This window comes from Oncorhynchus gorbuscha, linkage group LG02 (assembly GCF_021184085.1).
Source record: "Oncorhynchus gorbuscha isolate QuinsamMale2020 ecotype Even-year linkage group LG02, OgorEven_v1.0, whole genome shotgun sequence".
NCBI lineage: Eukaryota > Metazoa > Chordata > Actinopteri > Salmoniformes > Salmonidae > Oncorhynchus > Oncorhynchus gorbuscha.
In genome coordinates, this window is record NC_060174.1 from 30,566,368 (window position 1) to 30,593,743 (window position 27,376).

Sequence of the window (27,376 nt, forward strand, 5' to 3'; positions counted from 1 at the left end):
GGATCATGCTGTGTTCTTTTGACCAAATAGCTGATTTTTATTTTTCTATTGAAAAAAAACTTGCATTTTCTGTTGGTTACAGAACTCTAATGGAATGTTTGATGACTAATTTCACCTCTTGTATGTTCAGCTTGTGATTTGACCAAATGTGAGAAAGAATCTCAACTATTTGAGAAATGGTTAAGAGTGGGAATGATGAGTCTCCTCCCTTGTGAAGAAGAGAAGCACTAGGCTAGTTGGTACTGTGGGAGTATGATGTGTTTGCTTTGCAACATTGCTGTAGTGCATTGTCACATTCTTCTTCACTTACACAGATGTTTGCTAAAGCAGCATGAAATATTCATGTTTAGATTAGTTTAGCAGCCCCACTCCCTCTCTCCCCTGGTTCATAAAGCACCGCTGGTCTTCTGACACCAGACACATCTTACACAAGCAAACACACATATCGAAGAAACACTCCTACTATACACACTCTCTCTTTCTTTCATTTTCTAGTTATTTCTCTGCACCACACCCAGTATACACCTAATATGGAGGAGGCTGGTGGGAGGAGCTATAGGAGGACGGGCTCGTTGTAATGGCTGGAATGGAATCCATGGAATGGAGTTAAATGTAGTTTCCATATTTTTGATATGTTTGATACCATTCCATTTATTCCATTCTAGCCATTACAACGAGCCCATCCTCCGATAGGTCCTCCCACCAGCCTCCTCTGACCTAATACAATAATCATTCTATATGTCAGTATGCAGATTAATTACCCCAATAAACACACAATGGGTGGATTTTCCTATTAGTGCGGAGGCTAATGAACAGACAGAATGATGGAGACGTGTCGTTTGTGTGGTTGTGTCCCCCCCCCCAGCCTGCAGGGCTCGGCACCAAGAGGCCGTTGCCTAGGAACCAGGAGTGTCATCGTGTCGCTCGGTGGCATTCTCAGTTGGAGTTAGATCCTCTTCAGACAGGGGATAATCATTTGTAAAAAAAAGCACTAGATCACCAAGAGCTCCTCCACAACCATTCGCTTGGGCCTATACCCAGGCCTGTCTCTGTGTAGTAGACTTCCCTTGGCCTCCAGATTAGAGCTCCTGTCATTCAGTTACCATGGGGACATGCTGCCTCACCTTCCCTCATGCATACCTGGGGCCCCTGATAAAGTATTTTTGCCTTTCCTGTCCAAACTCAGGTGGCACTTGATACATTATAAATAACTACAGAGTTTCCTCACTAGACAGAATCACCTCACCTCCTCTTCCCCTGCCAGGGACAACATCACCAAATAATACATAAGGATTATAATACACAGAATAACTATGGGTTAATAGCACATAGGTCTAAACATCTAACAGCATAGACTTAATACCTGGGCGGATGGTCAGAGCTGATTACAGGCACATTACATGTATAGAGTTCATAGGGCAGCAACTCCAAATGAACTGTTTGAAGCCTGTCTTTCCCACCATTGTAACCAACGTCAGTGCATTTCTCAACCAGAGGTAATGCTGGTGTTATTGATACCACATTTCTGTGTGGTTTAGTCCCTTTGCTATCCTCAGTAAACACTGACAATTGTTATTTGTGAAGCTAAAATCTTAATTTGAAACATGCCAGTGTTCTCCACATAATTGTCTTGCTGTTGATTTTCTCACGATCTTGAAGGAAGTTCATATGTCTTGGAAGCTAATCAGGAGTTCTGATTTCTGTAAGTGACATCATTTTGTCCAGTCTTTTTGCACAGTATTGGTAAACCAATGAAATGTTGTTTCTCAAGCAATTGACTGAAAGTGATCTATCAGCTGAGGGTTTTTCTTTTTGCTGCAGTTTTTTGCTCTTGTCTTGGGTGGTAGCTGCTTTAATAAAATCTACACTTGAATAAAGGGGTGCACTGTAATCTGGTATGGGTGCACTGTCCATCGGCAGGTTCTTGTCAGTGGGACCTGGTCCAGGTCTGCTCCCCAACTGCCATGTAGATGTAGTATCAGAGAAGCTCAGTCTGATTGGAGCCCTCCTCTGCTCATGGAGTCAACGGCAATCCATCTACTGGCGATACAACTGCTTTACTTCTCCCCCCTCTCTTTCACCCTCCCTAGAATTCCCTTAATAGTCCCAAACAGCAATAATATTTATCTGTAGTGGGGCCAGCTCTGCAGTTTACTAACAAGGCTGGCATAGAGCAGAGTGGGGCCCTGCGCAAACATTCAACGCCCTGACGGCACACCACTTCCTCTCTGAGAGCGTTCTCCAGCTCCCCAGCTCTGCTCAGCGATTACCATTTTACAGGCCACTAATCCTAAAGCCTGCCTCTCCTCGACCTCCAACGAGCACAGTACAGGCTAGGCATGCACACACACACACACACCGTCCAGCTTAATCAGAGTCTCATCATGCCACCCATCCTCACTCCTGTCCTCAGAACTTGATATAGGTCTAATAATAGTTAACACATTTAACCCTTTATCCTCTCCAGGGAAAGAAGCTCATAAATGTATTCCAGTATAAAACCTTTGAATTTATTGTAATTTGACACTGTATATAAGCTAATTAGAGCGATCGGTGCTTTATCTGTTAACTCCATTAGTGTGTTTCCTCTCAGACCCTGTCATCCAGACCTAGAGTGATATGGTGACTGTTTACTCTGACCCTGTCATCCAGACCTAGAGTGATATGGTGACTGTTTACTCTGATCCTGTCATCCAGACCTAGAGTGATATGTTGACTGTTTACTCTGACCCTGTCATCCAGACCTAGAGTGATATGGTGACTGTTTACTCTGACCTTGTCATCCAGACCTAGAGGGATATGGTGACTGTTTACTCAGACCCTGTCATCCAGACCTACAGTAATATGCTGACTGTTTACTCTGACCCTGTCATCCAGACCTAGAGTGATATGGTGACTGTTTACTCTGACCTTGTCATCCAGACCTAGAGTGATATGGTGACTGTTTACTCAGACCCTGTCATCCAGACCTACAGTAATATGCTGACTGTTTACTCTGACCCTGTCATCCAGACCTAGAGTGATATGGTGACTGTTTACTCTGACCCTGTCATCCAGACCTAGAGTGATATGGTGACTGTTTACTCTGATCCTGTCATCCAGACCTAGAGGGATATGGTGGCTGTTTACTCAGACCCTGTCATCCAGACCTAGAGTGATATGGTGACTGTTTACTCTGATCCTGTCATCCAGACCTATAGTAATATGCTGACTGTTTACTCTGACCCTGTCATCCAAACCTACAGTAATATGGTGACTGTTTACTCTGACCCTGTCATCCAGACCTACAGTAATATGGTGACTGTCTTACTCAGACCCTGTCATCCAGACCTACAGTAATATGGTGACTGTTTACTCTGACCCTGTCATCCAGACCTACAGTAATATGGTGACTGTTTACTCTGACCCTGTCATCCAGACCTACAGTGATATGCTGACTGTTTACTCTGACCCTGTCATCCAAACCTACAGTAATATGGTGACTGTTTACTCTGACCCTGTCATCCAAACCTACAGTAATATGGTGACTGTTTACTCTGACCTTGTCATCCAGACCTAGAGTGATATGGTGACTGTTTACTCTGACCCTGTCATCCAGACCTAGAGTGATATGCTGACTGTTTACTCAGACCCTGTCATCCAGACCTAGAGTGATATGCTGACTGTTTACTCAGACCCTGTCATCCAGACCTATAGTAATATGGTGACTGTCTACTCAGACCCTGTCATCCAGACCTACAGTAATATGGTGACTGTTTACTCAGACCCTGTCATCCAGACCTATAGTAATATGCTGACTGTTTACTCTGACCCTGTCATCCAGACCTAGAGTGATATGGTGACTGTTTACTCTGACCTTGTCATCCAGACCTAGAGTGATATGGTGACTGTTTACTCTGACCCTGTCATCCAGACCTAGAGTGATATGCTGACTGTTTACTCAGACACTGTCATCCAGACCTAGAGTGATATGCTGACTGTTTACTCTGACCCTGTCATCCAGACCTATTGTAATATGCTGACTGTTTACTCTGACCCTGTCATCCAGACCTATAGTAATATGCTGACTGTTTACTCTGACCCTGTCATCCAGACCTATTGTAATATGCTGACTGTTTACTCTGACCCTGTCATCCAAACCTACAGTAATATGGTGACTGTTTACTCTGACCCTGTCATCCAGACCTACAGTAATATGGTGACTGTTTACTCAGACCCTGTCATCCAGACCTACAGTAATATGCTGACTGTTTACGCTGACCCTGTCATCCAGACCTAGAGTGATATGGTGACTGTTTACTCTGACCCTGTCATCCAGACCTATTGTAATATGCTGACTGTTTACTCAGACCCTGTCATCCAGACCTATTGTAATATGCTGACTGTTTACTCAGACCCTGTCATCCAGACCTAGAGTGATATGGTGACTGTTTACTCTGACCCTGTCATCCAGACCTATTGTAATATGCTGACTGTTTACTCAGACCCTGTCATCCAGACCTAGAGTGATATGCTGACTGTTTACTCTGACCCTGTCATCCAAACTTACAGTAATATGGTGACTGTTTACTCTGACCCTGTCATCCAAACTTACAGTAATATGCTGACTGTTTACTCTGACCCTGTCATCCAGACCTACAGTGGTATGCTGACTGTTTACTCTGACCCTGTCATCCAGACCTACAGTAATATGGTGACTGTCTACTCAGACCCTGTCATCCAAACCTACAGTAATATGCTGACTGTTTACTCTGACCCTGTCATCCAGACCTACAGTAATATGGTGACTGTCTACTCAGACCCTGTCATCCAGACCTAGAGTGATATGCTGACTGTTTACTCTGACCCTGTCATCCAAACCTACAGTAATATGGTGACTGTTTACTCTGACCCTGTCATCCAGACCTAGAGTGATATGGTGACTGTTTACTCAGACCCTGTCATCCAGACCTAGAGTGATATGCTGACTGTTTACTCAGACCCTGTCATCCAGACCTACAGTAATATGCTGACTGTTTACGCTGACCCTGTCATCCAGACCTAGAGTGATATGCTGACTGTTTACTCTGACCCTGTCATCCAGACCTAGAGTGATATGGTGACTGTTTACTCTGATCCTGTCATCCAGACCTAGAGTGATATGGTGACTGTTTACTCTGACATCCAGACCTACAGTAATATGGTGACTGTCTACTCAGACCCTGTCATCCAGACCTACAGTAATATGGTGACTGTTTACTCTGACCCTGTCATCCAGACCTAGAGTAATATGGTGACTGTTTACTCAGACCCTGTCATCCAGACCTACAGTAATATGGTGACTGTTTACTCTGACCCTGTCATCCAGACCTAGAGTAATATGGTGACTGTTTACTCAGACCCTGTCATCCAGACCTAGAGTGATATGGTGACTGTTTACTCTGACCCTGTCATCCAGACCTAGAGTGATATGCTGACTGTTTACTCTGACCCTGTCATCCAAACTTACAGTAATATGGTGACTGTTTACTCTGACCCTGTCATCCAAACTTACAGTAATATGCTGACTGTTTACTCTGACCCTGTCATCCAGACCTACAGTGGTATGCTGACTGTTTACTCTGACCCTGTCATCCAGACCTACAGTAATATGGTGACTGTCTACTCAGACCCTGTCATCCAAACCTACAGTAATATGCTGACTGTTTACTCTGACCCTGTCATCCAGACCTACAGTAATATGGTGACTGTCTACTCAGACCCTGTCATCCAGACCTAGAGTGATATGCTGACTGTTTACTCTGACCCTGTCATCCAAACCTACAGTAATATGGTGACTGTTTACTCTGACCCTGTCATCCAGACCTAGAGTGATATGGTGACTGTTTACTCAGACCCTGTCATCCAGACCTAGAGTGATATGCTGACTATTTACTCAGACCCTGTCATCCAGACCTACAGTAATATGCTGACTGTTTACGCTGACCCTGTCATCCAGACCTAGAGTGATATGCTGACTGTTTACTCTGACCCTGTCATCCAGACCTAGAGTGATATGGTGACTGTTTACTCTGACCCTGTCATCCAGACCTAGAGTGATATGGTGACTGTTTACTCTGACATCCAGACCTACAGTAATATGGTGACTGTCTACTCAGACCCTGTCATCCAGACCTACAGTAATATGGTGACTGTTTACTCTGACCCTGTCATCCAGACCTAGAGTAATATGGTGACTGTTTACTCAGACCCTGTCATCCAGACCTACAGTAATATGGTGACTGTTTACTCTGACCCTGTCATCCAGACCTAGAGTAATATGGTGACTGTTTACTCAGACCCTGTCATCCAGACCTACAGTAATATGTTGACTGTTTACTCAGACCCTGTCATCCAGACCTACAGTAATATGGTGACTGTTTACTCTCACCCTGTCATCCAGACCTACAGTAATATGGTGACTGTTTACTCTCACCCTGTCATCCAGACCTACAGTAATATGGTGACTGTTTACTCTGACCCTGTCATCCAGACCTACAGTAATATGGTGACTGTTTACTCTGACCCACTAACCTGTTTCTTTCTGTCTGTTTTGCCCAGTGTGCCCAGAGAAGAAGTGTGAGCGGCAGGCATGTACGGACGGTGGTGAGTGTTGCCATGCCCAGTGCCTGGGAAGCTGTACGGAGCCGGACGACGACATGGCCTGCGCAGCCTGCCTAAACTACTACCACGAGGGCCGCTGCGTGCAGGACTGCCCCCCAGACACTTACAAGTTTGAGGGCTGGCGCTGCATTACCATGGACCTGTGTGAACATGTGCACCTGGCCGGTGACTTTCACTTTGTCATCCACGGAGGGGAGTGCATGCCTGAGTGTCCATCAGGCTTCACACGCAATGAGAGCAATAAGTAAGACAGTAGAGATCACACTTCACCTCAAGGGCTCCCCAGTATCAGGCATGGTCCTGGTTATGGGTTGTCTACAGTATTATATTGAGTAATATCATGATTTCACTCCAGTCATTGTTACTGTAAACAGTCCTCTGACATATTGATTGTGAGGTGACTTTCTGGCAGTGTGTGTTTTGTTGCATTACGAATCCCCATGCAGATGTCTTCTGAATAATTCACCTCTATCTCAACACCTCCTCCGCCTGGTCCTTTAAGAGAGAACATTCTTAAAAACAAAAATATGTGTTTTATTGTCACATACACCAGATAGTTGCAGTGAAATGTGTTGTTGTACAGGGTCAGCCATAGTAGTATGGCGCCCTGGAGCAAATGATGGTTTAGTGCCTTACTGAAGGGAATATCGACAGATTTGTTCACCTTGTTGGCTCGGGTATTCAAACCAGAAATCTTTCAGTTACTGGCCCAATGCTTTAACCCACGTGTCAAACTCATTCCACAGAGGGCCGAGGGTCTCCAGGCTTTCGCTCCACCCTTGTACTTGATTGATGAATTAAGGTCACTAATTAGTAAGGAACTCCTCTCACCTGAATGGCTAGGTTTTAATTGAAAGGAAAAAACAAAAACCTGCAGACACTCGGCCCTCCGTGGAATGAGTTTGACACCCCTGCTCTAACCGCTAGGCTACCTCTCCAAGGAGAAGCTTCAGAGCTAAACATGCTTCGGGCAGAATGTAATGTTCCGTCGTGAATGATTGAAGCCTGTGGACTTTCCAGGTAATTCTGAATCAGAGGAAGATGCTCACCTCAGTACTCAGTAAACTAGACTAATCCATTGGGGAATTTCCGTAAATTAGGTCCGGGCCCGTAGGGTGTAGTCATACTGTAGCAAGCATAAATGTAAACATCAGATACAGAAGGGACTTTCTGAACATTGCTTGAATGCGTTCAGGAGGGATTTATCATAGCAGCGCTGTAACTCAGAACATTTCCATTGTTTGACATTTCCCCGTTTGACATCATTAAGTTTGAATAAGAAAATATCTTTGTTAATGTCTCAGGGTAACTTAATCCGTATTTAGATTTTTCATTCTCCAAACTTTCCATGTTGAGTCTTTGTTGCAGGTTTCATCATATTGAGTAGGGCTGTTGCGGTGACGTTATTACCGCCACACCGGCGGTCACGAGTCATGAAGGCAGTCAATTTCCACGTGACTGTTTAGTCCCAGTAATTCGTTTCTCCAGGCTCTGATGCTGCTGATGGTCATTCGTAGCCTACCAAACTTGCTAAGTGCCTGGTACTCAGCACTCTATTGTCCCTCTAATCACTCAATGCAAAGGTAATCAAAAATCTAATCAAACACTTCATGAGAGCCCTATGCAATTGTGCAAAAAAACAAACAGAATGATGGCCTCTAATAAAAAGAGGAGGATCCGATCAGCTTTCTATAGACTAGGCCTACTATATTTATTTCTCAACTTTCCTAATATTAAGCACATTGTTTATCTTTACAACAGGAGTATAGCCTACCTGGCTGGCATGAAAAGCGTCCTCCATTCACTATTTAAGTGCATTTTTACAGGTGCATGATAATGGTCCATTCTAAATCAAAACAAATTTTACACCATATATTATTTTGTATATTTAAAGACACAATCAAATCACGAATAGTCTGATGAGTGACAATATTAACATATCACTTGTGAATTAAATATTATCACTTGTGAATGATGCCCAGCATAAAAAACTACCTTTTTTTGCGACTTTTTCGAATCATAGTCGCACACCTCATGTAGCCTAGCCCATAGGCCTACATGTTTTGATAAGGTTTGTATCACAACTAAAGTGGACAAAATGAATCACCTTAATCTGCTTTACAAAGGGTTTATAGCCTAACTGGCACACATAAGCAGTGCGTGAGTTTCAAGTTTGGAGAAGATCATTTTCACCATAAAAATGCACCTTAATAATAAATGCATTACATGCATAATCGCATTTGCGGTATCTTTTGATAATGGTGTTTTCGCACTAATGGAACACATGCGCTTATGGCCTACTGCCATGTGCGTATTGCTGCGCTTATAATGTGAAGAAATAGCCTCGTAGTTTATCAACATTTTAAGCTAAACGTTCTGTTCTGTTTCGTCAGCCATATTATTATTTATTTTTTTGAAAGTTTTTTAAAATTATGCTAGTGGATGTATTAACTGTCCCAGACTACGTTTGGAATATTTATTTCTTGCACAGAATGAAAAAGGTTGACCTTTGTACTATGGGGGATAGTGGATTGACGTAGGCTAGTACTTTTACTGTTCGTTAGGCCTACTCATCTTGTTGGCTGACGAAAAGTAAATGTGGACAGTTTTTCAATATCTTCAATATGCACCTTGGAATTGGTTAAGGACGCGCACAGTTCCGTCCCTGATGTGTCTGTCTTCACTTGTAGCCTGTGAGAAAGCACCAATCACATGACGAGAGCCATGTGAGTGAGAGGTGCATTGGATCGCGCAGCACTCAGGGAGAAGGGCACTACGCAGCACTCAGGGAGAAGGGCACTACGCAGCACTCCGGGCCTCAAAAGGCACAGATTTTTTTAGGGTGTATTACGGCCACAAAGGGGATACCGCCGTGAAATTCGAGGCATTATCAAGTGTTTGTCAAATTGTGAATGAGAGTGGAGTGTGTACAGCCTGCGCAAAAACTAAGCAAAGCTCATGCCTTTCAAGCGACTTTTTTCAAATCATCATTAGAATCTCATCATGCAGCCTTACAAAAATCTAAACATACAGCCCAACGTTTGTAGAACAACTAAAGTTACATTAATATCTCTAAATTAAGCATATAGGAGTACCTATTTCTTTGTTAACCGCTCAACACAGAATAGCCACATGAGCGCACAAATATGATATTTGATATCAGTGTCTTGTAGGCTATATGGGGCGGCAGGGTAGCCTAGTGGTTAGAGAGTTGGACTAGTAAGTTCAAACCCCCGAGCTGACAAGGTACAAATCTGTTGTTCTGCCCCTGAACAGGCAGTTAACCCACTGTTCCTAGACCGTAATTGAAAATAAGAATTTGTTCTTAACTGACCTGCCTAGTTAAATAAAGGTAAAATAGAATTTGTGGAAGCCAGGAGATGCTAAATGTGTTTATGTTAATTCACTGTCAATTACAGTGAGACCAATAGTTATTTGCTTGACAATCACCAGCTGACTAAATTTCTTGACCGCCACAGGCCTCGTCATGAGTCTTGACCCGGAGGCAGCACTGAGCGAAATCAAAATTGGCTATATTGTAAAAATCCATGAAAACACAAATGTGTTTTTTTGGTCTTAATTTAAGGTTAGGGTTAGGCATTAGGGTAAACAGTGTGTTTAAAGTTAAGGTTAAGGTTAGTGTTAGGTTTATATAAGATTTGATGACATTGTGGCTGTGCCAGCCAATGACCACTGCAGAGCTGCCTACAGAACAAGATTCATGACGAAAAACAACAACTTGCTGTATTTTTGACCTTATCAGTCTTGTTTTGTCTTTAGGACTGTTTAGTGAGTAATTTTCTCATGAAAACATGGGTTCATATGAGGACTCGTAAAAAATACGTAGTTCACAAAGAAAGTGTCCTTGTATTTTAGAAAGCTAAAATTAAGACTCATTTTTACTTCTGGAAGTTTGGGATTTTTAAGGTGAGTTGGGGAGAGGCGTCTTAATTACGTTTCTTGGAAATTGTCTTTTAAAAAAAAAAAAGTTTTATTTAGTTAAGGTCATTTCTTGAATGTTTTCCCTCTTCTCTCCCCCTCCTTTCTCTCCCTCAGTCACAGTATGTTCTGCAGTGCCTGTGATGGCTTGTGTGATAAGATCTGCGACTCCAAGACCATCGACTCAGTGGATGCTGCTCAGTCTCTAATGGGCTGCACAGTCATCAAAGGCAACCTGCAAATCAACATCCGCCGTGGCAGTGAGTACCAGTACCAGTACCAGTAACCAGGACCACTCAGTCTGTCTGTCTCCCCAGAGACTGGGAGGGGAACACCGAGCACGGGGCCACTGGGAGAGCTAGTGTGGGCCACAGAGTCAACATTACATCAGCTGCCTTCTCTGTGCCCCAAACCAATTATCACATTATGCTATTATGCTATTTATTTGCTCAACTTGACAGAGTGACTTACAGCTTATCTTTAGATATGAAAACGTTTGTACAACTCTGGATTTGCTGGAGCCAGGGTTATTCTCCTCTAGAGCATTGAGTATAGTCATATAGTATAGTCATACAGTATAGTATATAGTATAGTCATACAGTATAGTCATATAGTTGCCTGTGGGATTTGATGTATTCAGGGCTGTGGTTCTTACACACTGGCTGTTGTGTCTGACTAGTGTTTGCTGACTCTCTCCTCTCCCCAGATAACATTGCCTCAGAGCTGGAGAGCTTCATGGGGCTGATCCAGACAGTGACAGGCTATGTGAGGATCCGACATTCCCACACACTAGGATCGCTCTCCTTCCTCAAGAGCCTGCGCTACATCAACGGGGAGGAGCTCATGGAAGGGTACGGCAGGCTACTCTCTGAGCCTGAGATGTGTTTGGGGACGTGTCAGCCTTGAACCACAGCCTAGAGAGGAAAGATGTTGTCACTCCAATATCAGCGGGCTTCAGCCATATTTTTGAACAGGAAAATTGACACATGGATGATTTAAATGGATTTTTGGAATCTCATGTCAAATGTATCCCAGCAGGTTTTGAATGCTTCACTCATGATTTATTTATGAGTAGAGGCTACCAGCCATAACATTTACAGTACAAAGGAATTCGCACAAAACCACCATAACAAGGCACCTCTCCAAGTTATATAATGAAAAGGTGGATGAACTATCCCACTGGGCACACCATGTTATTTCAATGTGGATAATTGGGTATTATTTGGTTGAGACGTTGATCAATGAGATTACAACCTACAGTATATCCACTCAAAAAGGCAGCCAAAAGTTTGTTGAAGTTTCAATGTGTTATCACTGTGCTTTCAACCATCTAAAAACACAACCAAATTCCAATCAAAAAACAAAGCCAGTGTTTTGATTCAGTTGTCACCCAAATGTCTATCACTGTGCTTCCAACCATTTAAAAGCACAGAAAAGTTCAAATGGGAATACAATGTCAGATATTTTGTTTATTTCTAAACAGATGAATATCACTGTGCTTAATCTAATAGCAGAATCAAATAACTGGATTACAGTTGAAGTTACATTAAAAGCACATGGTGCAAGTGATCAATGCTATTCACGATTCTGTGCAGAATATGACAGCGATTGTGCATGCTATCTTGAACATGCACGTGGTCACTTTATATGATTACATAAGAAAGGTATAGTTACAGCAACTTCAAAATGTGGCCGTTGAAGTTTTACTCATTTTAATGTTGAATGTTGCATTAGTTTTTAAGATAGCCTTAACTTTAAGCTATTTACTGTATTACAAAAGTAATATTGTATTTGATTGACAACACAACCAAATATCAACGTTTAAAAGAGGCATATCTACTGCTTGGATAGTTCCAGCTGAGCCACTGGTTTAATCCTATTATTTAACTGTTATTTTTGGTGGAGACTCGTACCTATAATTTGTTAAATTTTCGGCAAGTTAATAGGCTATATATATATTCTATATCAAAAGTGATATTGAATTGGGTTTAGTTGTCAATGCAATAAGATATCAACATTAGAAGGAGATCTATCTTCTGCTTGGATAGTTCTATCTGTGCCACTGATTTAGTCTAGCTTTAAAGGAGAATTTACATTTAGAATAAAAAAATGTATGTAAATGGGATGTTATAGAAGGGTCCAGACATTTTTCACCCCGCTATTTCACTTGTTTTTGAGAAACTTAGCCCAACCAGTGATTCAATTCCTCATCCTCATTGTGCAGTACGAGGGCTCTGAAAAACATGAACAAACAGAAAGGCTCTCAGTATAGTGATGCAGGTCTTTAAATGTTGTACACGTGAAATTGCGTCATTCCAAACTTTATCCGCAACTTATATTCCATTTTGTTGTGACTTGAGCGATACCTCTGTCCATTCTAGCAGCAGCCTACACAGAGAATGGAACAGCTGGATAGGGGAAACAGCTTGAGTCGCACAAAATGTAATATAACGTTGAGGATAAAGTTCGGAATGACACAATTTCATCTGAAGTCCCGCATCACTATACTTGGAGCGTTTCTGTTTCTAAAAGGATGTATTTGTTTTTTTTTGGAGCATTTGTTCATGTTTTTTCAGAGCAACGCACAACCAGGATGAGGAAGTGAATCGCTGGTTCGGGTAAGTTTCTCAAAAACAAGGAGAAGATGGAAAACAAGTGTTTGGACTCTGGACTCTTCTATAACATGCCATTTACATCAAAAATAGAGATTTGGTTATTAAAAAGCAATTCCAGTTGTCGATAAATTAGTAATAGATATGTTAGATTCATGTCTTCTCAGTTAAACAATACGACTAAATTAAATTAAATAAAACTTCAAATGCACTTTAAATAACATTTTATTTAGTCTTATTCTTTAACTTGTATTTTTGGTTGAAATGGAGATGTGAATCCAACATATCAATTATTAATTTGTAGTGCATATAACAATGAAGGTCTGACATCGTCTATGTTGAAACTTGGTTACCATGATGGCATAATCCTGTGGTTTAAATTTCACCGTAAACACAGCAGTTGATTACTTAAAAAAAAATCAAATGTGCATTGTTTTCCACGTAGATTCCACGTCACTATACGCTGACAAATTACATTGAAACAACGTTGATTCAAGCAGTTTGTGCCCAGAGGGCTCTATCTGAATGGAAACCCAGGTGTACCAGCCTATTCTGGCTGTAGCATGACATCACCAGGGTCCTATCCCCTGTCTGAGATAGGGAGAGTGTTTCTGGAGATGACCAGGAGGGTCGTGGGAAAGCCTCTCAGGTCTCTTGTTGTCATCCCTCCCAGGCTAGAGTTACAGTGCGAGCAATGCTCTGGAGAAGGGCTGGCATTCCGCTCGTTCCCAAGGTATTCCATGTAGCTGAGAGGCTCTGAGTCGCTCTGTTTCATCTCTGGCCCTCTCTGTGTGCACAGCCCAGTGTTAGACAGACACACCCACGCACACTGAAACACAATCCGCTCTGACGTCTTCTCCTCTTAACACTTTACATATCCACCAGATGGAAAACTAGGCCAACCACTCTACAACATTTGGACGACTTTATCCTCAGTGCTCTATTGTGTGCTTAAAGTAAATAAATTGACTGATTTAAAAAGTGGTTTGGTCCCATCTATGCCAGCACAGCTGCGAGGTGTGATAGTAAGTTAACACCTGTCTGTTGTCTCCCCTCAGGATGTATGCTTTTTCTGCCATTGACAACCAGCGCCTGCAGTACCTGTGGGACTGGACCCAACACAACCTGACCATCAGGGCTGGGAGGCTATCCTTCCGCTTCAACCCCAAACTCTGCATGTCTGAGATTCACAATATGTGGGAGAAGACTGACATCACTGAGAAGTTTGAGGAGGGCGATTTCCGCAACAATGGAGACAGAGCAAGCTGTGAGTACACCTATGTGATTTAATAAGAAGCCTTAATCTAATGCAACACTGTTATCACAACTACGTTTTCTGTATGTGTTGTGAGAAGATTATATAAGACAGGGGTTCAGAACTTTTGTGAAACAGCACAATTAAAAATATATGGCAAATAGAAATCAAACTGGATGGACATCAGAAACCGATGGGAGAGTGTGAGGGTAGAGGAAGGACAGACCTAGAAACAAACAAAATATAACTATTGTAAAATAGATTGTGTCTGTAAAATATTATATAGTGTGTATTAGAGGTCGACCGATTATGATTTTTCAATGCCGATACCGATTATTGTAGGACCAGAAAAAAGCAGATGCTGATTAATCTAACAATTATATATATATAATATATATATATATATATATATATATATATACATACATACATAAATACACACACACACAGTGGGGCAAAAAAGTATTTAGTCAGCCACCAATTGTGCAAGTTCTCCCACTTAAAAGATGAGAGAGGCCTGTAATGTTCATCATAGGTACACTTCAACAATGACAGACAAAATGAGAAAAAAAAATCCAGAAAATCACATTGTAGGACTTTTAGTGAATTTATTTGCAAACCGTTTTTTTTTATGGCAGTTTTAGAGCAGTGGCTTCTACCTTGCTGAGCGATATAGGACTAATTTTACTGTGTATATAGATACTTTTGTATCTTTTTCCTCCAGAATCTTCACAAGGTCTTTTGCTGCTGTTCTGGGATTGATTTGCACTTTTCGCACCAAAGTTCGTTCATCTCTAGGAGACAGAATGCGTCTCCTTCCTGAGCGGTATATGACAGTTGCGTGGTCCCATGGTGTTTATACTTGCATACTATTGTTTGTACAGATGAACGTGGTATCTTCAGGCGTTTGGAAATTGCTCCCAAGGATGAACCAGACTTGTGGAGGTCTATAATTTTTTTCTGAGGTCTTAGCTGATTTCTTTTGATTTTCCCATGATGTCAAGCAAAGAGGCACTGAGTTTGAAGGTAGGCCTTGAAATACATCCAAAGGGACACCTCCAATTGACTCAAATGATGTCAATTAGCTTATCCGAAGTTTCTAAAGCCATGACATAATTTCCTGGAATTTTCCAAGCTGTCTAAAGGCGCAGTCAACTTAGTGTATGAAAGTGAAATAATCTCTGGGTCTTCCATTCCTGTGGCGGTCCTCATGAGAGCCAGTTTCATCACCATGCTTGATGGTTTTTGAGACAGCACTGACATTTTCCGTATTGACTGACCTTCATATCTTAAAGCAATGCTGGACTGTTGTTTCGCTTTGCTTATTTGAGCTATTCTTACCATAATATGGACTTGGTTTTTTACCAGATATGGCTATCTTCTGTATATCACCCCTACCTTGTCACAACATAACTGATTAGCTCAAACGCTTTAAGGAAAGAAATTCCACAAATTAACTTTTAACAAGGCACAACTGTTAATTGAAATGCATTCCAGGTGACTTCCTCATGAAGCTGGTTGAGAGAATGCCAAGATTGTGTAAAGCTGTCATCGAGGCAAGGGGTGGCTTTGAAAAATCTCAAAAATAAAATATATTTCGATTTGTTTAACACATTTTTTGGTCACTACATGATTTCATATGTGTTATTTCATAGTTTTGATGTAAAGAAAAACCCTTGAATGAGTAGGCGTGTCCAGACTTATGACTGGTACTGTATATTTACAAAATATATACAGTGAGGGAAAAAAGTCCCCTGCTGATTTCATATGTTTGCCCACTGACAAATAAATTATCAGTCTAAAATTTTAATGGTAGGTTTATTTGAACAGTGAGATAATAACAACAAAAAAATCCAGAAAAACGCATGTCAAAAATGTTATAAATTGATTTGCATTTTAATGAGGGAAATAGCATCTTGCGCATTCTACTATTAGCTACAACTTTCAAGAGTAAGTTGAAAGCCGGACTGAATTCCTTTTTGGCAGGGGCGGGGGGACTACCACACACCAGTTAGGGAACTACTGATCTAAGGTGTGGTTTGTGTTTGTAGGTGAGAGTCATATCCTGAAGTTCAAGTCCAACAGCACGATGAGTAACCGGATCAAGCTGACTTGGGAGCGCTACCGACCACCAGACTACAGAGACCTCATCAGCTTCATCGTCTACTACAAGGAAGCGTAAGTATTCTCATGGAGATATACCATTCCCTATTGTACTGTGTAGAGCCTTTATTTTTTTATATATTTTTTTGAACCTTTATTTAACTAGACAAGTCAGTTAAGAACAAATTCTTATTCACAATGATGGCCTAGGAACAGTAGGTTAACTGCCTTGTTCAGAACAACAGATTTTTACCTTGTCAGCTCGGGAATTCGATTTAGCAACCTTTCGGTTACTGGCGAAACGCGCTAACCACTAGGCTACCTGCTGCCCCAAATACTTATACTTGTAGACAGGACATTATCTGCTGTGTTTGTGGATTCATAGTTGCTGTACTAAATTGACATAAGGTGTCTTAACCATGCAATCCAGACCGCACCAGAACATCACAGAGTTTGATGGCCAGGATGGGTGTGGCTCCAACAGTTGGAACATGGTTGACGTGGACCTACCGCAAGACAAAGAGATAGACCCTGGTGTGCTGCTGTCCCCACTGAAGCCCTGGACCCAGTACGCCATCTTTGTCAAGGCCATCACCCTGGTGGTGGAGGACAAACACATCCCTGGAGCCAAGAGTGACGTGGTCTATATACGCACCAGCCCCTCAGGTAAGACACTGTACAGTTGCTGTACACAGACCAGACTACAGTACAGCTACTGTACACAGCAGCAGGTCGCCTCAGCCATGAACATGTTTTCACCCAAGATAAACTGAAACACTTCTTATCAGAACTTTCAATAAGGAAATGTATCACTCTTATTTTAAGCTTCATGAAAACAACACATTTAAAACTTTATACACTGAACAAAAATATATATAAACACAACATGTCAAATAAACGCTCCCAGAAATATTCTATAATACGCACGAAAAGCTTATTTCTTTCAAATGTTGTGCACAATTTTGTTTATATCCCTGTTTGTGAACATTTCTTTGCCAAGATAATCCATCCAACTGACAGGTGTGGCATATCAAGAAGCTGATTAAACAGCATGATAATTACACAGGTGCACCTTGTGCTGTGGACAATAAAAGGACACTCTAAAATGTTCAGTTTTGTCACACAACACAATGTCACAGATGTCGCAAGTTTTGAAGGAGCACGCAATTGGCATGCTGACTGCAGGAATGTCTACCAGAGCTGTTGCCAATGAATTTAGTGTTCATTTCACTACCATAAGCCACCTCCAACATCGTTTTTGAGAATTTGGCAGTTCATCCAACCGGCCTCACAACCACAGACCATGTGTAACCACGCCAGCTCAGGACCTCCACATCCGGCTTCTTCACCTGCGGGATCACCTGAGACCAGTCACACGGACAGCTGATGAAACGGTGGGTTTGCACAACCAAAGAATTTCTGCACAAACGGTCAAAAACCATCTCTGGGAAGCTCTTCTGCGTGCTCATTGTCCTCACCAGGGTCTTGACTTCAATGCAGTTCAGCGTCGTAACTGACTTCAGTGGGCAAATTCTCACCTTTGATAGTCACTGGCACACTGGAGACGTGTGTTCTTCACCAATGAATCCCTGTTTACACTGTACTGGGCAGATGGCAGACAGCGTGTATGGCGTCGTGTGGGCGAGCGGTTTGCTGATTTCAATGTTGTGAACAGAGTGGCCCATGGTAGCGGTGGAGTTGTGTTATGGTATTGGCAGGAATAAGCTATGAACAACAAACACAATTGCATTTTATCGTTGGCAATTTGAATGCACAGAGATACCGTGACCAGATCCTGAGGCATTGTCTTGCCATTCATCTGCCGCCATCACCTTATGTTTCAGCATGATAATACACGCCCCATTCCGCAAGCTGAAAATCTCCCAGATCTTCCATGGCCTGGATACTCACCAGACATGTCACCCATTGAGCACGATCGACATGTACGACAGCGTGTTCCAGTTCCTGCCAATATCCAGCAACTTCGCACAGCCATTGAAGAGGAGTGGGACAACATTCCACAGGCCACAATCAACAGCCTGATCAACTTTATGTGAAGGAGATGCACTGCATGATGCAAATGGTGGTCACACCAGATACTGACTGGTTTTCTGAGCCACACCCATACCTTATTTTAAGGTAACCAACAGATGCATATCTGTATTCCCAGTCGTGTGAAATCCATAGATTAGGGCCTAATGATTTCATCTCAATTGACTGATTTCCTTATATGAACTGTAAGTCAGTAAAATCTTTGTAATTGTTGCATGTTGTGTTTATATTTTGGTTCAGTGTAGTAAACACCACTCACAGCATTTCAACATCTGTGTGTTTTTGTCACAGAGCCGTCTATGCCAATGGATACCCGGGCGTATTCCAACTCGTCCTCCAAGCTGGTGGTGAAATGGTCACCTCCCCTCAACCCTAACGGCAATCTCACTTTTTACCTGATCCGCTGGCAGCAGCAAGCTGAAGACAAGGAGCTGTACCAACACAACTACTGCTCCAAAGGTCAGCATTCCAACTCCTCCTCTTTCTCTTCCCTTGTCTACTTTTTATCTTTGTGCATTATGGAGTCCAAACTGTAGGTATCTCTCCTCCTCTACTATTATAATGCTCTGTACACTCTGGTGGAAATTCAACACCAGGGACACCTGAAGTAAGTCTTAAATGAATCACTCTTTATTATCAGCAAGCTGGAGAGGTTTACAACAAATTCTGCACAACGTACAGGTCTATCAGAAACTCAGCTGGATCATTCACAGCAGTTGTCTTATATACTGCTATACACAGACAAGTTATATATGCATGATTTAGCATTATTAATTCATCATTACTTGTGGCTCGCACATGTGACTGACCAATACCTCACAAGGCTTTCTCTCTCCAAGTTAAGACCTTAAAACTGAGATACCTTGATTGTTCTCATAGCAATATTCTGGGTGTACTGCCAAGTTGCTTATCAGTGATAGTGAGGATTCCTCCATACACGATCAGTCAGTTACCTGCATTAACCCAGCTAATTAGTTATTAGAAAAGTACCATTGATTTGATACACAAACATAATATTTCCCTCACAACACCACCCAATCCCTTTTCATTTTTGCTTTCTTTGGTGAATGCTGTCATTTGCTAACGGGTTCTGTTCCCCTCCAACTCTCAACAAAAGAGCTGAAGATCCCCATTAGAATCTCAGCCACAGGGTTGGCAGACATGGAGGACGACACCAAGCCCACCAAGCCTGACCTGTCTGGGGGGGACAAGGGCCCCTGCTGCCCCTGCCCCAAGACCAAGGAGGACCTGAAGGCAGAGATAGATGACGCATCCTACCGCAAAGTCTTTGAGAACTTCCTGCACAACTCCATCTTCACCCCCAGGTAGGTGCCAGGCAGCAGGCAGTCTTTCTCTATGGTGAGAGATCATTCAACAGTGTGCTAGTAAAGCGCTGGCTATAACCTCCCCCATTTGATTACAGCTTTTGGACCAAACCCTTCTCTGAGACTTTGTCGATTATTATCAAAGAGCTGAGCTCACAGTCTGGGTCCTGTTTGCTTTAATAGCCCAGAGAGAGATCCAGGATCAGGAGGCAGTGAGGCTGTAATTACCCAGCCCTGAGACTGGAACTGACAGGATCTAAACATCATGAGGGTTTGGAGGGAGGGAGAGTGTAGGGCTGCTGGGCTGTAGCTGTGTCAGAGGACCCTGCCTGACTGGGAGAGACATGGGGAGCAGGAATTCAATGCCTGCTTACGGCACTTGTGGCTTTTCCATCGTCATGACGACAGCGGCGGCGGCGGATATTAAGGCCTAGCAGGCTGTAATTTAGGCAGCACAAACAAACCCAGGGAGAGGGATCTGATTAATGAGTCTGAAGGGCCTGCGCTGCACTCTGCTCGCTGGGCTGGCTGCACCCTTTCAGCCCGTTAGCCTTTTGTTTGCCAGAATGGGGAACGACATCTGTGTTGTGTTATAATTTTACCTTCTCATGGCTACGGATGCTTTACAGTTGCAAAGACTCCAACCCCTTCCCACACACACATTCACTCTATGTCGTACACACACAGATGTACTCACTGTGTTTTGAAATTGATCATTTTTCAGGGTAAACTCAGGCCACTTGTTTCTCCATACCAGATGGCAGATCAGGCCCTGTGCGTGTCTGTGTCTGTGAGGTGAATGAGTGCATGAGCGATACTGCGTTTGTATACTCAGTGTATTCAGGGTACAGGTTTGAGTATTCACTGAATTAGTACCATTTCATAGCAAAACAAATTGAATGGAAAACAAATTCTAATGCACTTGTTAAACTCCATAGACTTCTCTGGTGCTTGATACATTCCAGTGTTTATATCTTGCCCTGACGCCAGCATGCTTAGTACAGTATGCTCTTCATCACCTGCTGGACTGAGCTCATGCATTTATGTAATGTTATGATGCCCTTTCCTTCGCCTCTGTGATGCTCTCTTTCACAGTATTAAAACAAACAATAAAACAAGACCACTATTCTGCCCTACCAAGCAAAAAGGCAGTAACTGCTCATATCGTGGAACTGAGAAAAATGGCTTTTATTAACCTTGGTTTCACCGTAACCGAGCGCAGTTAATGCTAACATGACCCCCATTTTCTCCAAAACACAATAGAGGCAGGATACTTGTCCACATGATTAAGCATGTATTTAATGTAGCAAAAATGACTAACTAATGTTCGTCCAAGTGAGCAGTTACTGCCTTTCTGCTTGGTAGGGCAGTATTGTTACTAATTGTTTTCCTTCACTCTCTTGTTGATTTGTTATAGTTGTCTAGGAAACCGAGGAGTGCCAGGTCTCTGGCCTGCCGCTAAGGACTATGCTTGTGTATGCACAGGTACTCCACCACAACAGAGCCAGTATTATCACAAAACACTCTAGGGAAGTGCCTCTGAATGAGTGCAATTTTTTTCTCTCAGAAGTCCAGGGTTAACAGAGAAGGCGAAAGGGAGAGGGGAAACAGAAACAGAGAGAGAGGAAATGTTTTCCATTCTGTCGCCCTCCTTGCTGCTCTCCCTCCTCCTTCCCTCACATGCTCTCTTTGTCCGCGGCATGGTTCGGAGTAACCTGCTGCCAGGAAATGTACAGAGAAGCCATCTGGAATTCAAATGAATGAGAAGAGAAAGGGAAGAGCCCCTTAAAGCTGGCCAGACCAGTGAACACCATTCAGCAAGACAGACTGACTGGCTGGAGAAGTAGACGAGAGTAATCCGGGGACAGGGATGGGTGACAACCTTTCAGATTCACCGAGTGGACATCAGCTGATTGGGTTGTTGCAACCATGACATCACCTAACTCATGGTGTACTTATCAATGTCCTTGTCCAAGGACACACAGAAGGACATTGAGAAGTACCGCGAAGGTTCCTGTGTTTATCATGTTGATGGCAGTTGGCACTGCCCTTACCATCTGGTTATCACCCTGTATGTCCTTCAGAGAGCACTCGCCATCACAGCTGTGCTTTCATATTGTATATGATCACTAAGTAGAAAAAAGTGTCCTTTCTCTGGCCTCTCTTTTCACTGGCATGAGAGGCTGCTATGTTCAGCTGCTGTGGTAAAAGAGTACCGCTAAATCACGCTGTTCTGGCTCCAGACAGAGAGTGCAGTCATGTCTCTCTTAGGATCCCTCGTACAGCGTAAAGGTGAGAAAGAGGGAGGTATTTTTTTAGGTGGGGAGCTGGGGAGGGAGTACACCAGCTGCAGTCAGCAGCGCCTGGTTAGAAGGTCACGCTTCAGTATCAGTCCTCTGTCTAAAGTTCATTTGAGGACAGATCTGCTTTACTCTGCTCTGCTCTGCCTTGTAGCTCTCTGGCAACCCAGCCATCTGCCCCCACTCCTGGGCAAATTGGCACAAGGGGGCGTCTACCCATCACCCCTCTCATTCATCTTGGGGCGACCCAGTCTTCAATGGCAGGCTGTCTCGTGCTCCCTTCCATGCACTTGTCTCTTATACAAGATGTTCATTAAAGCTCTGCCAGTCCTCAGTGCTGTTGTGTATTGTTGATCGTAACTGATCTTTTTGGAGTGCTGTGCACCGTGGACTTTGCTGGAGCAGTTAAAACGTTCAGGATGGAATGTTGACAGAGGTGTGCGATGGCTTCTGTTTTCTTCCCACAGATCTGTGTGCCTGTCTGTGCCTGTGTGTTTTTCCACTCACCGTAAATACTTTTTCCCAGTGGGTGCCCGGTCAGTCTCAAGGTCTTTTGTCACCTGCTCATATTAGTCATTTTTTTGTGTGGAATAGTTCTGAGAGAACATTGGCTTTGTACAGTATTTTTGAAGGTCTAGATGTTGGAATGTAAAATAAAGCAGAAACCACATTCTCTTGTAGTCCTGAGTGAACCCTGCTGAGTGAACCCTGCTGGCCTGTACTGTTAGGTGGAGTTAGAGAGAGATACTCAGGAGATCACAGTCCTTTCAGACACACTCATCCATCACAGTCACTTTTATTCACGAATGAATTTATCTCTCCTTAAAGACTCTTTACATATTTACTTTGTCTTGTTCATGTGTACTTTAAACACCCTATGAATCTAAATATGTTCTGGATTCATTGTTGTTTAAGCCAACATATACACAGCACATCCCACCACTGTCAGACAGTCCTGTATTTTCCTTACCTCAGTTAACTGCACTGTGGTCTGACTGCACAGGAGGCTGCTGAGGGGAGGACAGCTCATAATAATGGCTGGAATGGACAGATCGGAATGGTTTCAAACACATGGGAATCATGTGTTTGATGAGTTCGATACCATTCCATTTATTCTGTTTCAGCCATTACTATGAGCTCGTCCTCCCCAATTAAGGTGCCACCCTGTGGCTGACTGTTGAATTCTTTCAGAGACCCAGAGAGAGCCAGTCGTTACACGTCTCCTAAAGGTGACTCTAGGTAAGGTCTGCTCCCCTCGGTATCGGCACAGCGCCCCGTGTGTTGTGGAGTCCCAGTGGCCCCACCTAGTAGTGTCTGGTAATCTGCTACTGCTACCACTGCCTGCATGTTGTCAGTGGCTCCAGCCAGGATCCACTTGCAGCCGGCTGGCTCTCCAGCTTCTGTGGCTCACACCGTCATCCTCATCATTGTGTTTACAACCATCTCCATCACTCCATGAAAGAGGGCTGCAGTCCTGTTGCAGGTTCTCTTGTTTGCTCTTTTTGACAGAATGTACCATTTGATTTCGTGTTTATTGCTTTATTTGCTTTATTTTAGTATCATGTAAAAAAACGCCTCTCTATGCTTCAAACAGGTGGTCATTATTCTCCCATAACTTTCCCTTGAAAAGTGCATTTGTCCTGGCTAACAGAGTAGACAGGCAGGGTGCTGACAGTGTGTGGATGTGTGCTCTCTCTGCACCTCTGTCCCACCTCTCTGACCTCATCACACCACACAGCTCCACAGGGAGCAGACCACTGCAGCTGGACAGACACACTGCAACAACAAATACAACCAGGCCACTTCAACATAATGTACTCTACTCTCAGTTAAGTTGTATCCCACTGGAAATTGTCATTTTACTGTTTGATAGTACTTATTACTACTTATTCCCATATTATATTCCTGTAGAAGACCCTGCCCTGTCCAGTGAGGTTGAAGGGGATGCCTTTGCTCAGTGTGACTCGTGTCAATGACATCATGTGGGCTCGGTATGAAGGCTACAGTATACTGTATGTACAGTATGGCGTTCCAGAGTATATTACTGCAGCGATTCTCAACTGGTGGGTTGCGTCCGGGAGGTTTTGGGTCGCAGAGTAAAAAAAATAAAACAGCAAGAAGTGTGTAGAAATTATAATGAATTTAATAATTTAATCTCAGATTTTTAAAATTCTATCACAGAATTTTCAATATAGAGCTATTAGCAGCACTATTTTGGTTGATTTTGTGCTCTCATACCAACCTATTGTTTATTGACATTCTTCATCAAAACATGGGAATGATTTCATTATTGACAATGAAAGAGGAGGGAATGTTGTTCCCTTGTCATATAATTGCTATATTTACTATAAAATATAGCATTAAAAATAGTTTTCCATTTTTATATTTCGCAATATGAATATTAGGTCGCGACGGAGACAACCTCGTTCAATTTGGATCCCGAGGCAAAACCAGTTGAGAACCACTATATTACTGTATGGCTAGCTGACTTGATATTCCCCTCTCTCCTCTTTAACTGTGCCTCAGCTCCCTTCCAGAGAAGCTGAAAGCCCACACATCTTCTTCACTCCTTCTTCTCCTCAACCTTTGTCGCTTATCCTTTGCCACACATGTGCCTTTTCTGCTCCAGTGAGTCAGTGGGTCTCTCTCTCTAGAGTTTCTTTATGCGACCCCCTTTGTCCTTCAGGCCCCCAGACCGGCGGCGTAGGGATCTATTTGGGGTGGCTAACAGCACCTTGTCGCGGGGTGGCAACACCACAGGCCTGGAGGGTAATGGGACAGACGGAGAATCCCTCGAGAGGGAGTTCCCCTTCATGGAGGACCGGAGCAAGACAGAGTTTATAGAGATCCCCAACCTGCAGCCCTTCACTGTGTACCGCATCGACATCCACGCCTGTAACCAGGAGGTCTTTCGCTGCAGCGCTGGAGCCTTCGTCTTCTCCAGGACCAAACCTGCAGGTGAGGCAGTCACACACACAGACACAAATGCTTCAACAACAACACCTTGACCATGGCCATCTGCATAGCGTTATTGTTCCTTTTTGGAAATGGCTTATGTGTAGGAAGCCATCTGATATTTAGTGTCTGTGTCTCTGCCCATCAGACAAAGCGGATGACATGCCAGGCACGGTGAATCAGGAGAGGGATGAGAAGGTGGAGGGGTCGGTGCTGCTGAGGTGGCCGGAGCCTGTCAACCCCAACGGTCTCATCCTAATGTATGAGATTAAGTTTCGCCAAGGCACCGAGGTGAGTCTGTATGGGCCAGGGCCCCTGGGAGTTCTGCAGGGCCTCAACCCACTGTGGCCATCAGACATCAGGTTGACACTTTGTGTGTGTGTGTGTGTGTGTGTGTGTGTGTGTGTGTGTGTGTGTGTGTGTGTGTGTGTGTGTGTGTGTGTGTGTGTGTGTGTGTGTGTGTGTGTGTGTGTGTGTGTGTGTGTGTGTGTGTGTGTGTGTGTGTGTGTGTGTGTGTGTGTGTGTTTTCCAGCCTGAGAAACATGAGTGTGTGTCACGCCAGCACTACAGAGTGCACAAAGGAGCTCGTCTGACCAACCTAGGCTCTGGGAACTACTCTGCCCGCGTGCGCGCCACCTCCCTGGCAGGAAACGGGTCCTGGACTGAGCCAGTGTCCTTCTACGTAACCCCACGCACACGTATGGAGAACACATGCTTTTCCTCATTAAAATGCCTTTTATATGGATGATCTTCATGCCCAGAAATTATATTTCTGTTAAATCCTCCTTTTCTCATTGTTCAAATTTGAATAGTTGTTCTGTTATCATCTTGTTGCAGGGGACTACGACATCACGTTCTATCTGGTCATCATCATCCCCATCATAGTGATCATTCTTATCGCCAGCCTCATTACTGCACTCTTTTTTATCAACAAAAAAAGGTAAGAGGAGCTGAATGATCACTATAACAAACAACTGTGTCTCTGTAACAAAATGTTTGACTAGTGCGATATTAATCAGTTTAATGATATAACAGTACTATTGTGATCATTTTCCTGCCTTAGGCAGTTCATAAGATTGTCGGCTATCTGCTGAATGAACGATCCCATTTATCTGTTGTCGAAGCTGCCTCCACTGGCTCACACAGATGTGTTTGTGTCCACAGGAACAGTGACAGGCTGGGGAATGGTGTCCTCTATGCTTCTGTCAACCCTGAGTACTTCAGTGCTGCTGAGAGTAAGAACCATCTGAACAACTACAGTGTCATTATAAATGCAAAATATCTGACTCTCCTCGGGTGATGGTGTTTTGTGTCTGTCTCTGACTGTCCTCTACTCCTGTGTTCAGTGTATGTTCCAGATGAGTGGGAGGTGGCCAGGGAAAAGATCACCATGCACAAGGAGTTGGGCCAGGGTTCCTTTGGCATGGTGTACGAGGGCCTCGCTAAGGGCGTGGTTAAAGACGACCCAGAGACGCGTGTGGCCATCAAGACGGTCAACGAATCAGCCAGCATGAGGGAGAGGATAGAGTTCCTCAATGAGGCTTCCGTCATGAAGGAGTTCAACTGTCACCACGTGGTGAGAGAGACAAAACACCAGTTAACATCAGGAACATTGGCTCATAAACACTAGCTTTGAGTGATGATATGTTTGCTTCACTTTCACAAGGTTCACAATTTCAAGGTTAGAAACAAAGGGCCCCAGGCAGGGACCGCTGCATAGGGTCGGAGTCACCTGGCTGGCTGATGAGGTCAGAGGTCAAAGCCAGGGCAAACTACCCAGGGCACAGAGAGCTGCAGTATAATTCCAGTATAACCTGAGGCCAGCTGTAACTGTGTGATCAAGACCTTTGTGCTCTATCACAGCCGAATCCTCATTAATTCAGATAAACGGAAATGTTAAGGATTTCCCCTTGGAAAAACTCTGTTACAACCTTTTAGCATGTCTGGGTGATTAAAACCCGAACACTTAATTATTAAGCTCATTTTGAATAATTTAGAGGCAAGGAGGAGTTTTTTTCTGCTTTCCTCAAAGCTCCACAGTCGTTTTAGTTAAAAGGAGCCAGAGTAGTTTCAAAAGCAAGAACATTCCACATCACTTCAGTCACTTAGTGAACATTAGCACTTAGATATCTGTTTCTTTCCCAAAAGTTTCAGAAGGAATACTACACCAATGAGAATTGTTTGTGCTCATCT

At 43.3% G+C, this 27,376-nt stretch overlaps 1 protein-coding gene across 1 annotated transcript in view; it reads left to right on the top strand.

Annotated features, from left to right (window-relative positions):
- The window catches only part of LOC124000795 (insulin-like growth factor 1 receptor), a 156,579-nt gene that overhangs the window by 111,304 nt on the left and 17,899 nt on the right, over positions 1–27,376 (top strand). Inside the window, exons 3-16 of the mRNA XM_046307413.1 lie at positions 6,580–6,886; positions 10,699–10,841; positions 11,288–11,432; positions 14,252–14,460; positions 16,500–16,626; positions 16,982–17,217; positions 18,895–19,062; positions 19,721–19,928; positions 24,915–25,186; positions 25,332–25,474; positions 25,716–25,881; positions 26,021–26,123; positions 26,348–26,418; positions 26,530–26,759. Of these exons, the coding sequence (XP_046163369.1) occupies positions 6,580–6,886; positions 10,699–10,841; positions 11,288–11,432; positions 14,252–14,460; positions 16,500–16,626; positions 16,982–17,217; positions 18,895–19,062; positions 19,721–19,928; positions 24,915–25,186; positions 25,332–25,474; positions 25,716–25,881; positions 26,021–26,123; positions 26,348–26,418; positions 26,530–26,759 (2,528 nt within the window). The remainder of the gene's footprint in view (positions 1–6,579; positions 6,887–10,698; positions 10,842–11,287; positions 11,433–14,251; positions 14,461–16,499; positions 16,627–16,981; positions 17,218–18,894; positions 19,063–19,720; positions 19,929–24,914; positions 25,187–25,331; positions 25,475–25,715; positions 25,882–26,020; positions 26,124–26,347; positions 26,419–26,529; positions 26,760–27,376) is intronic.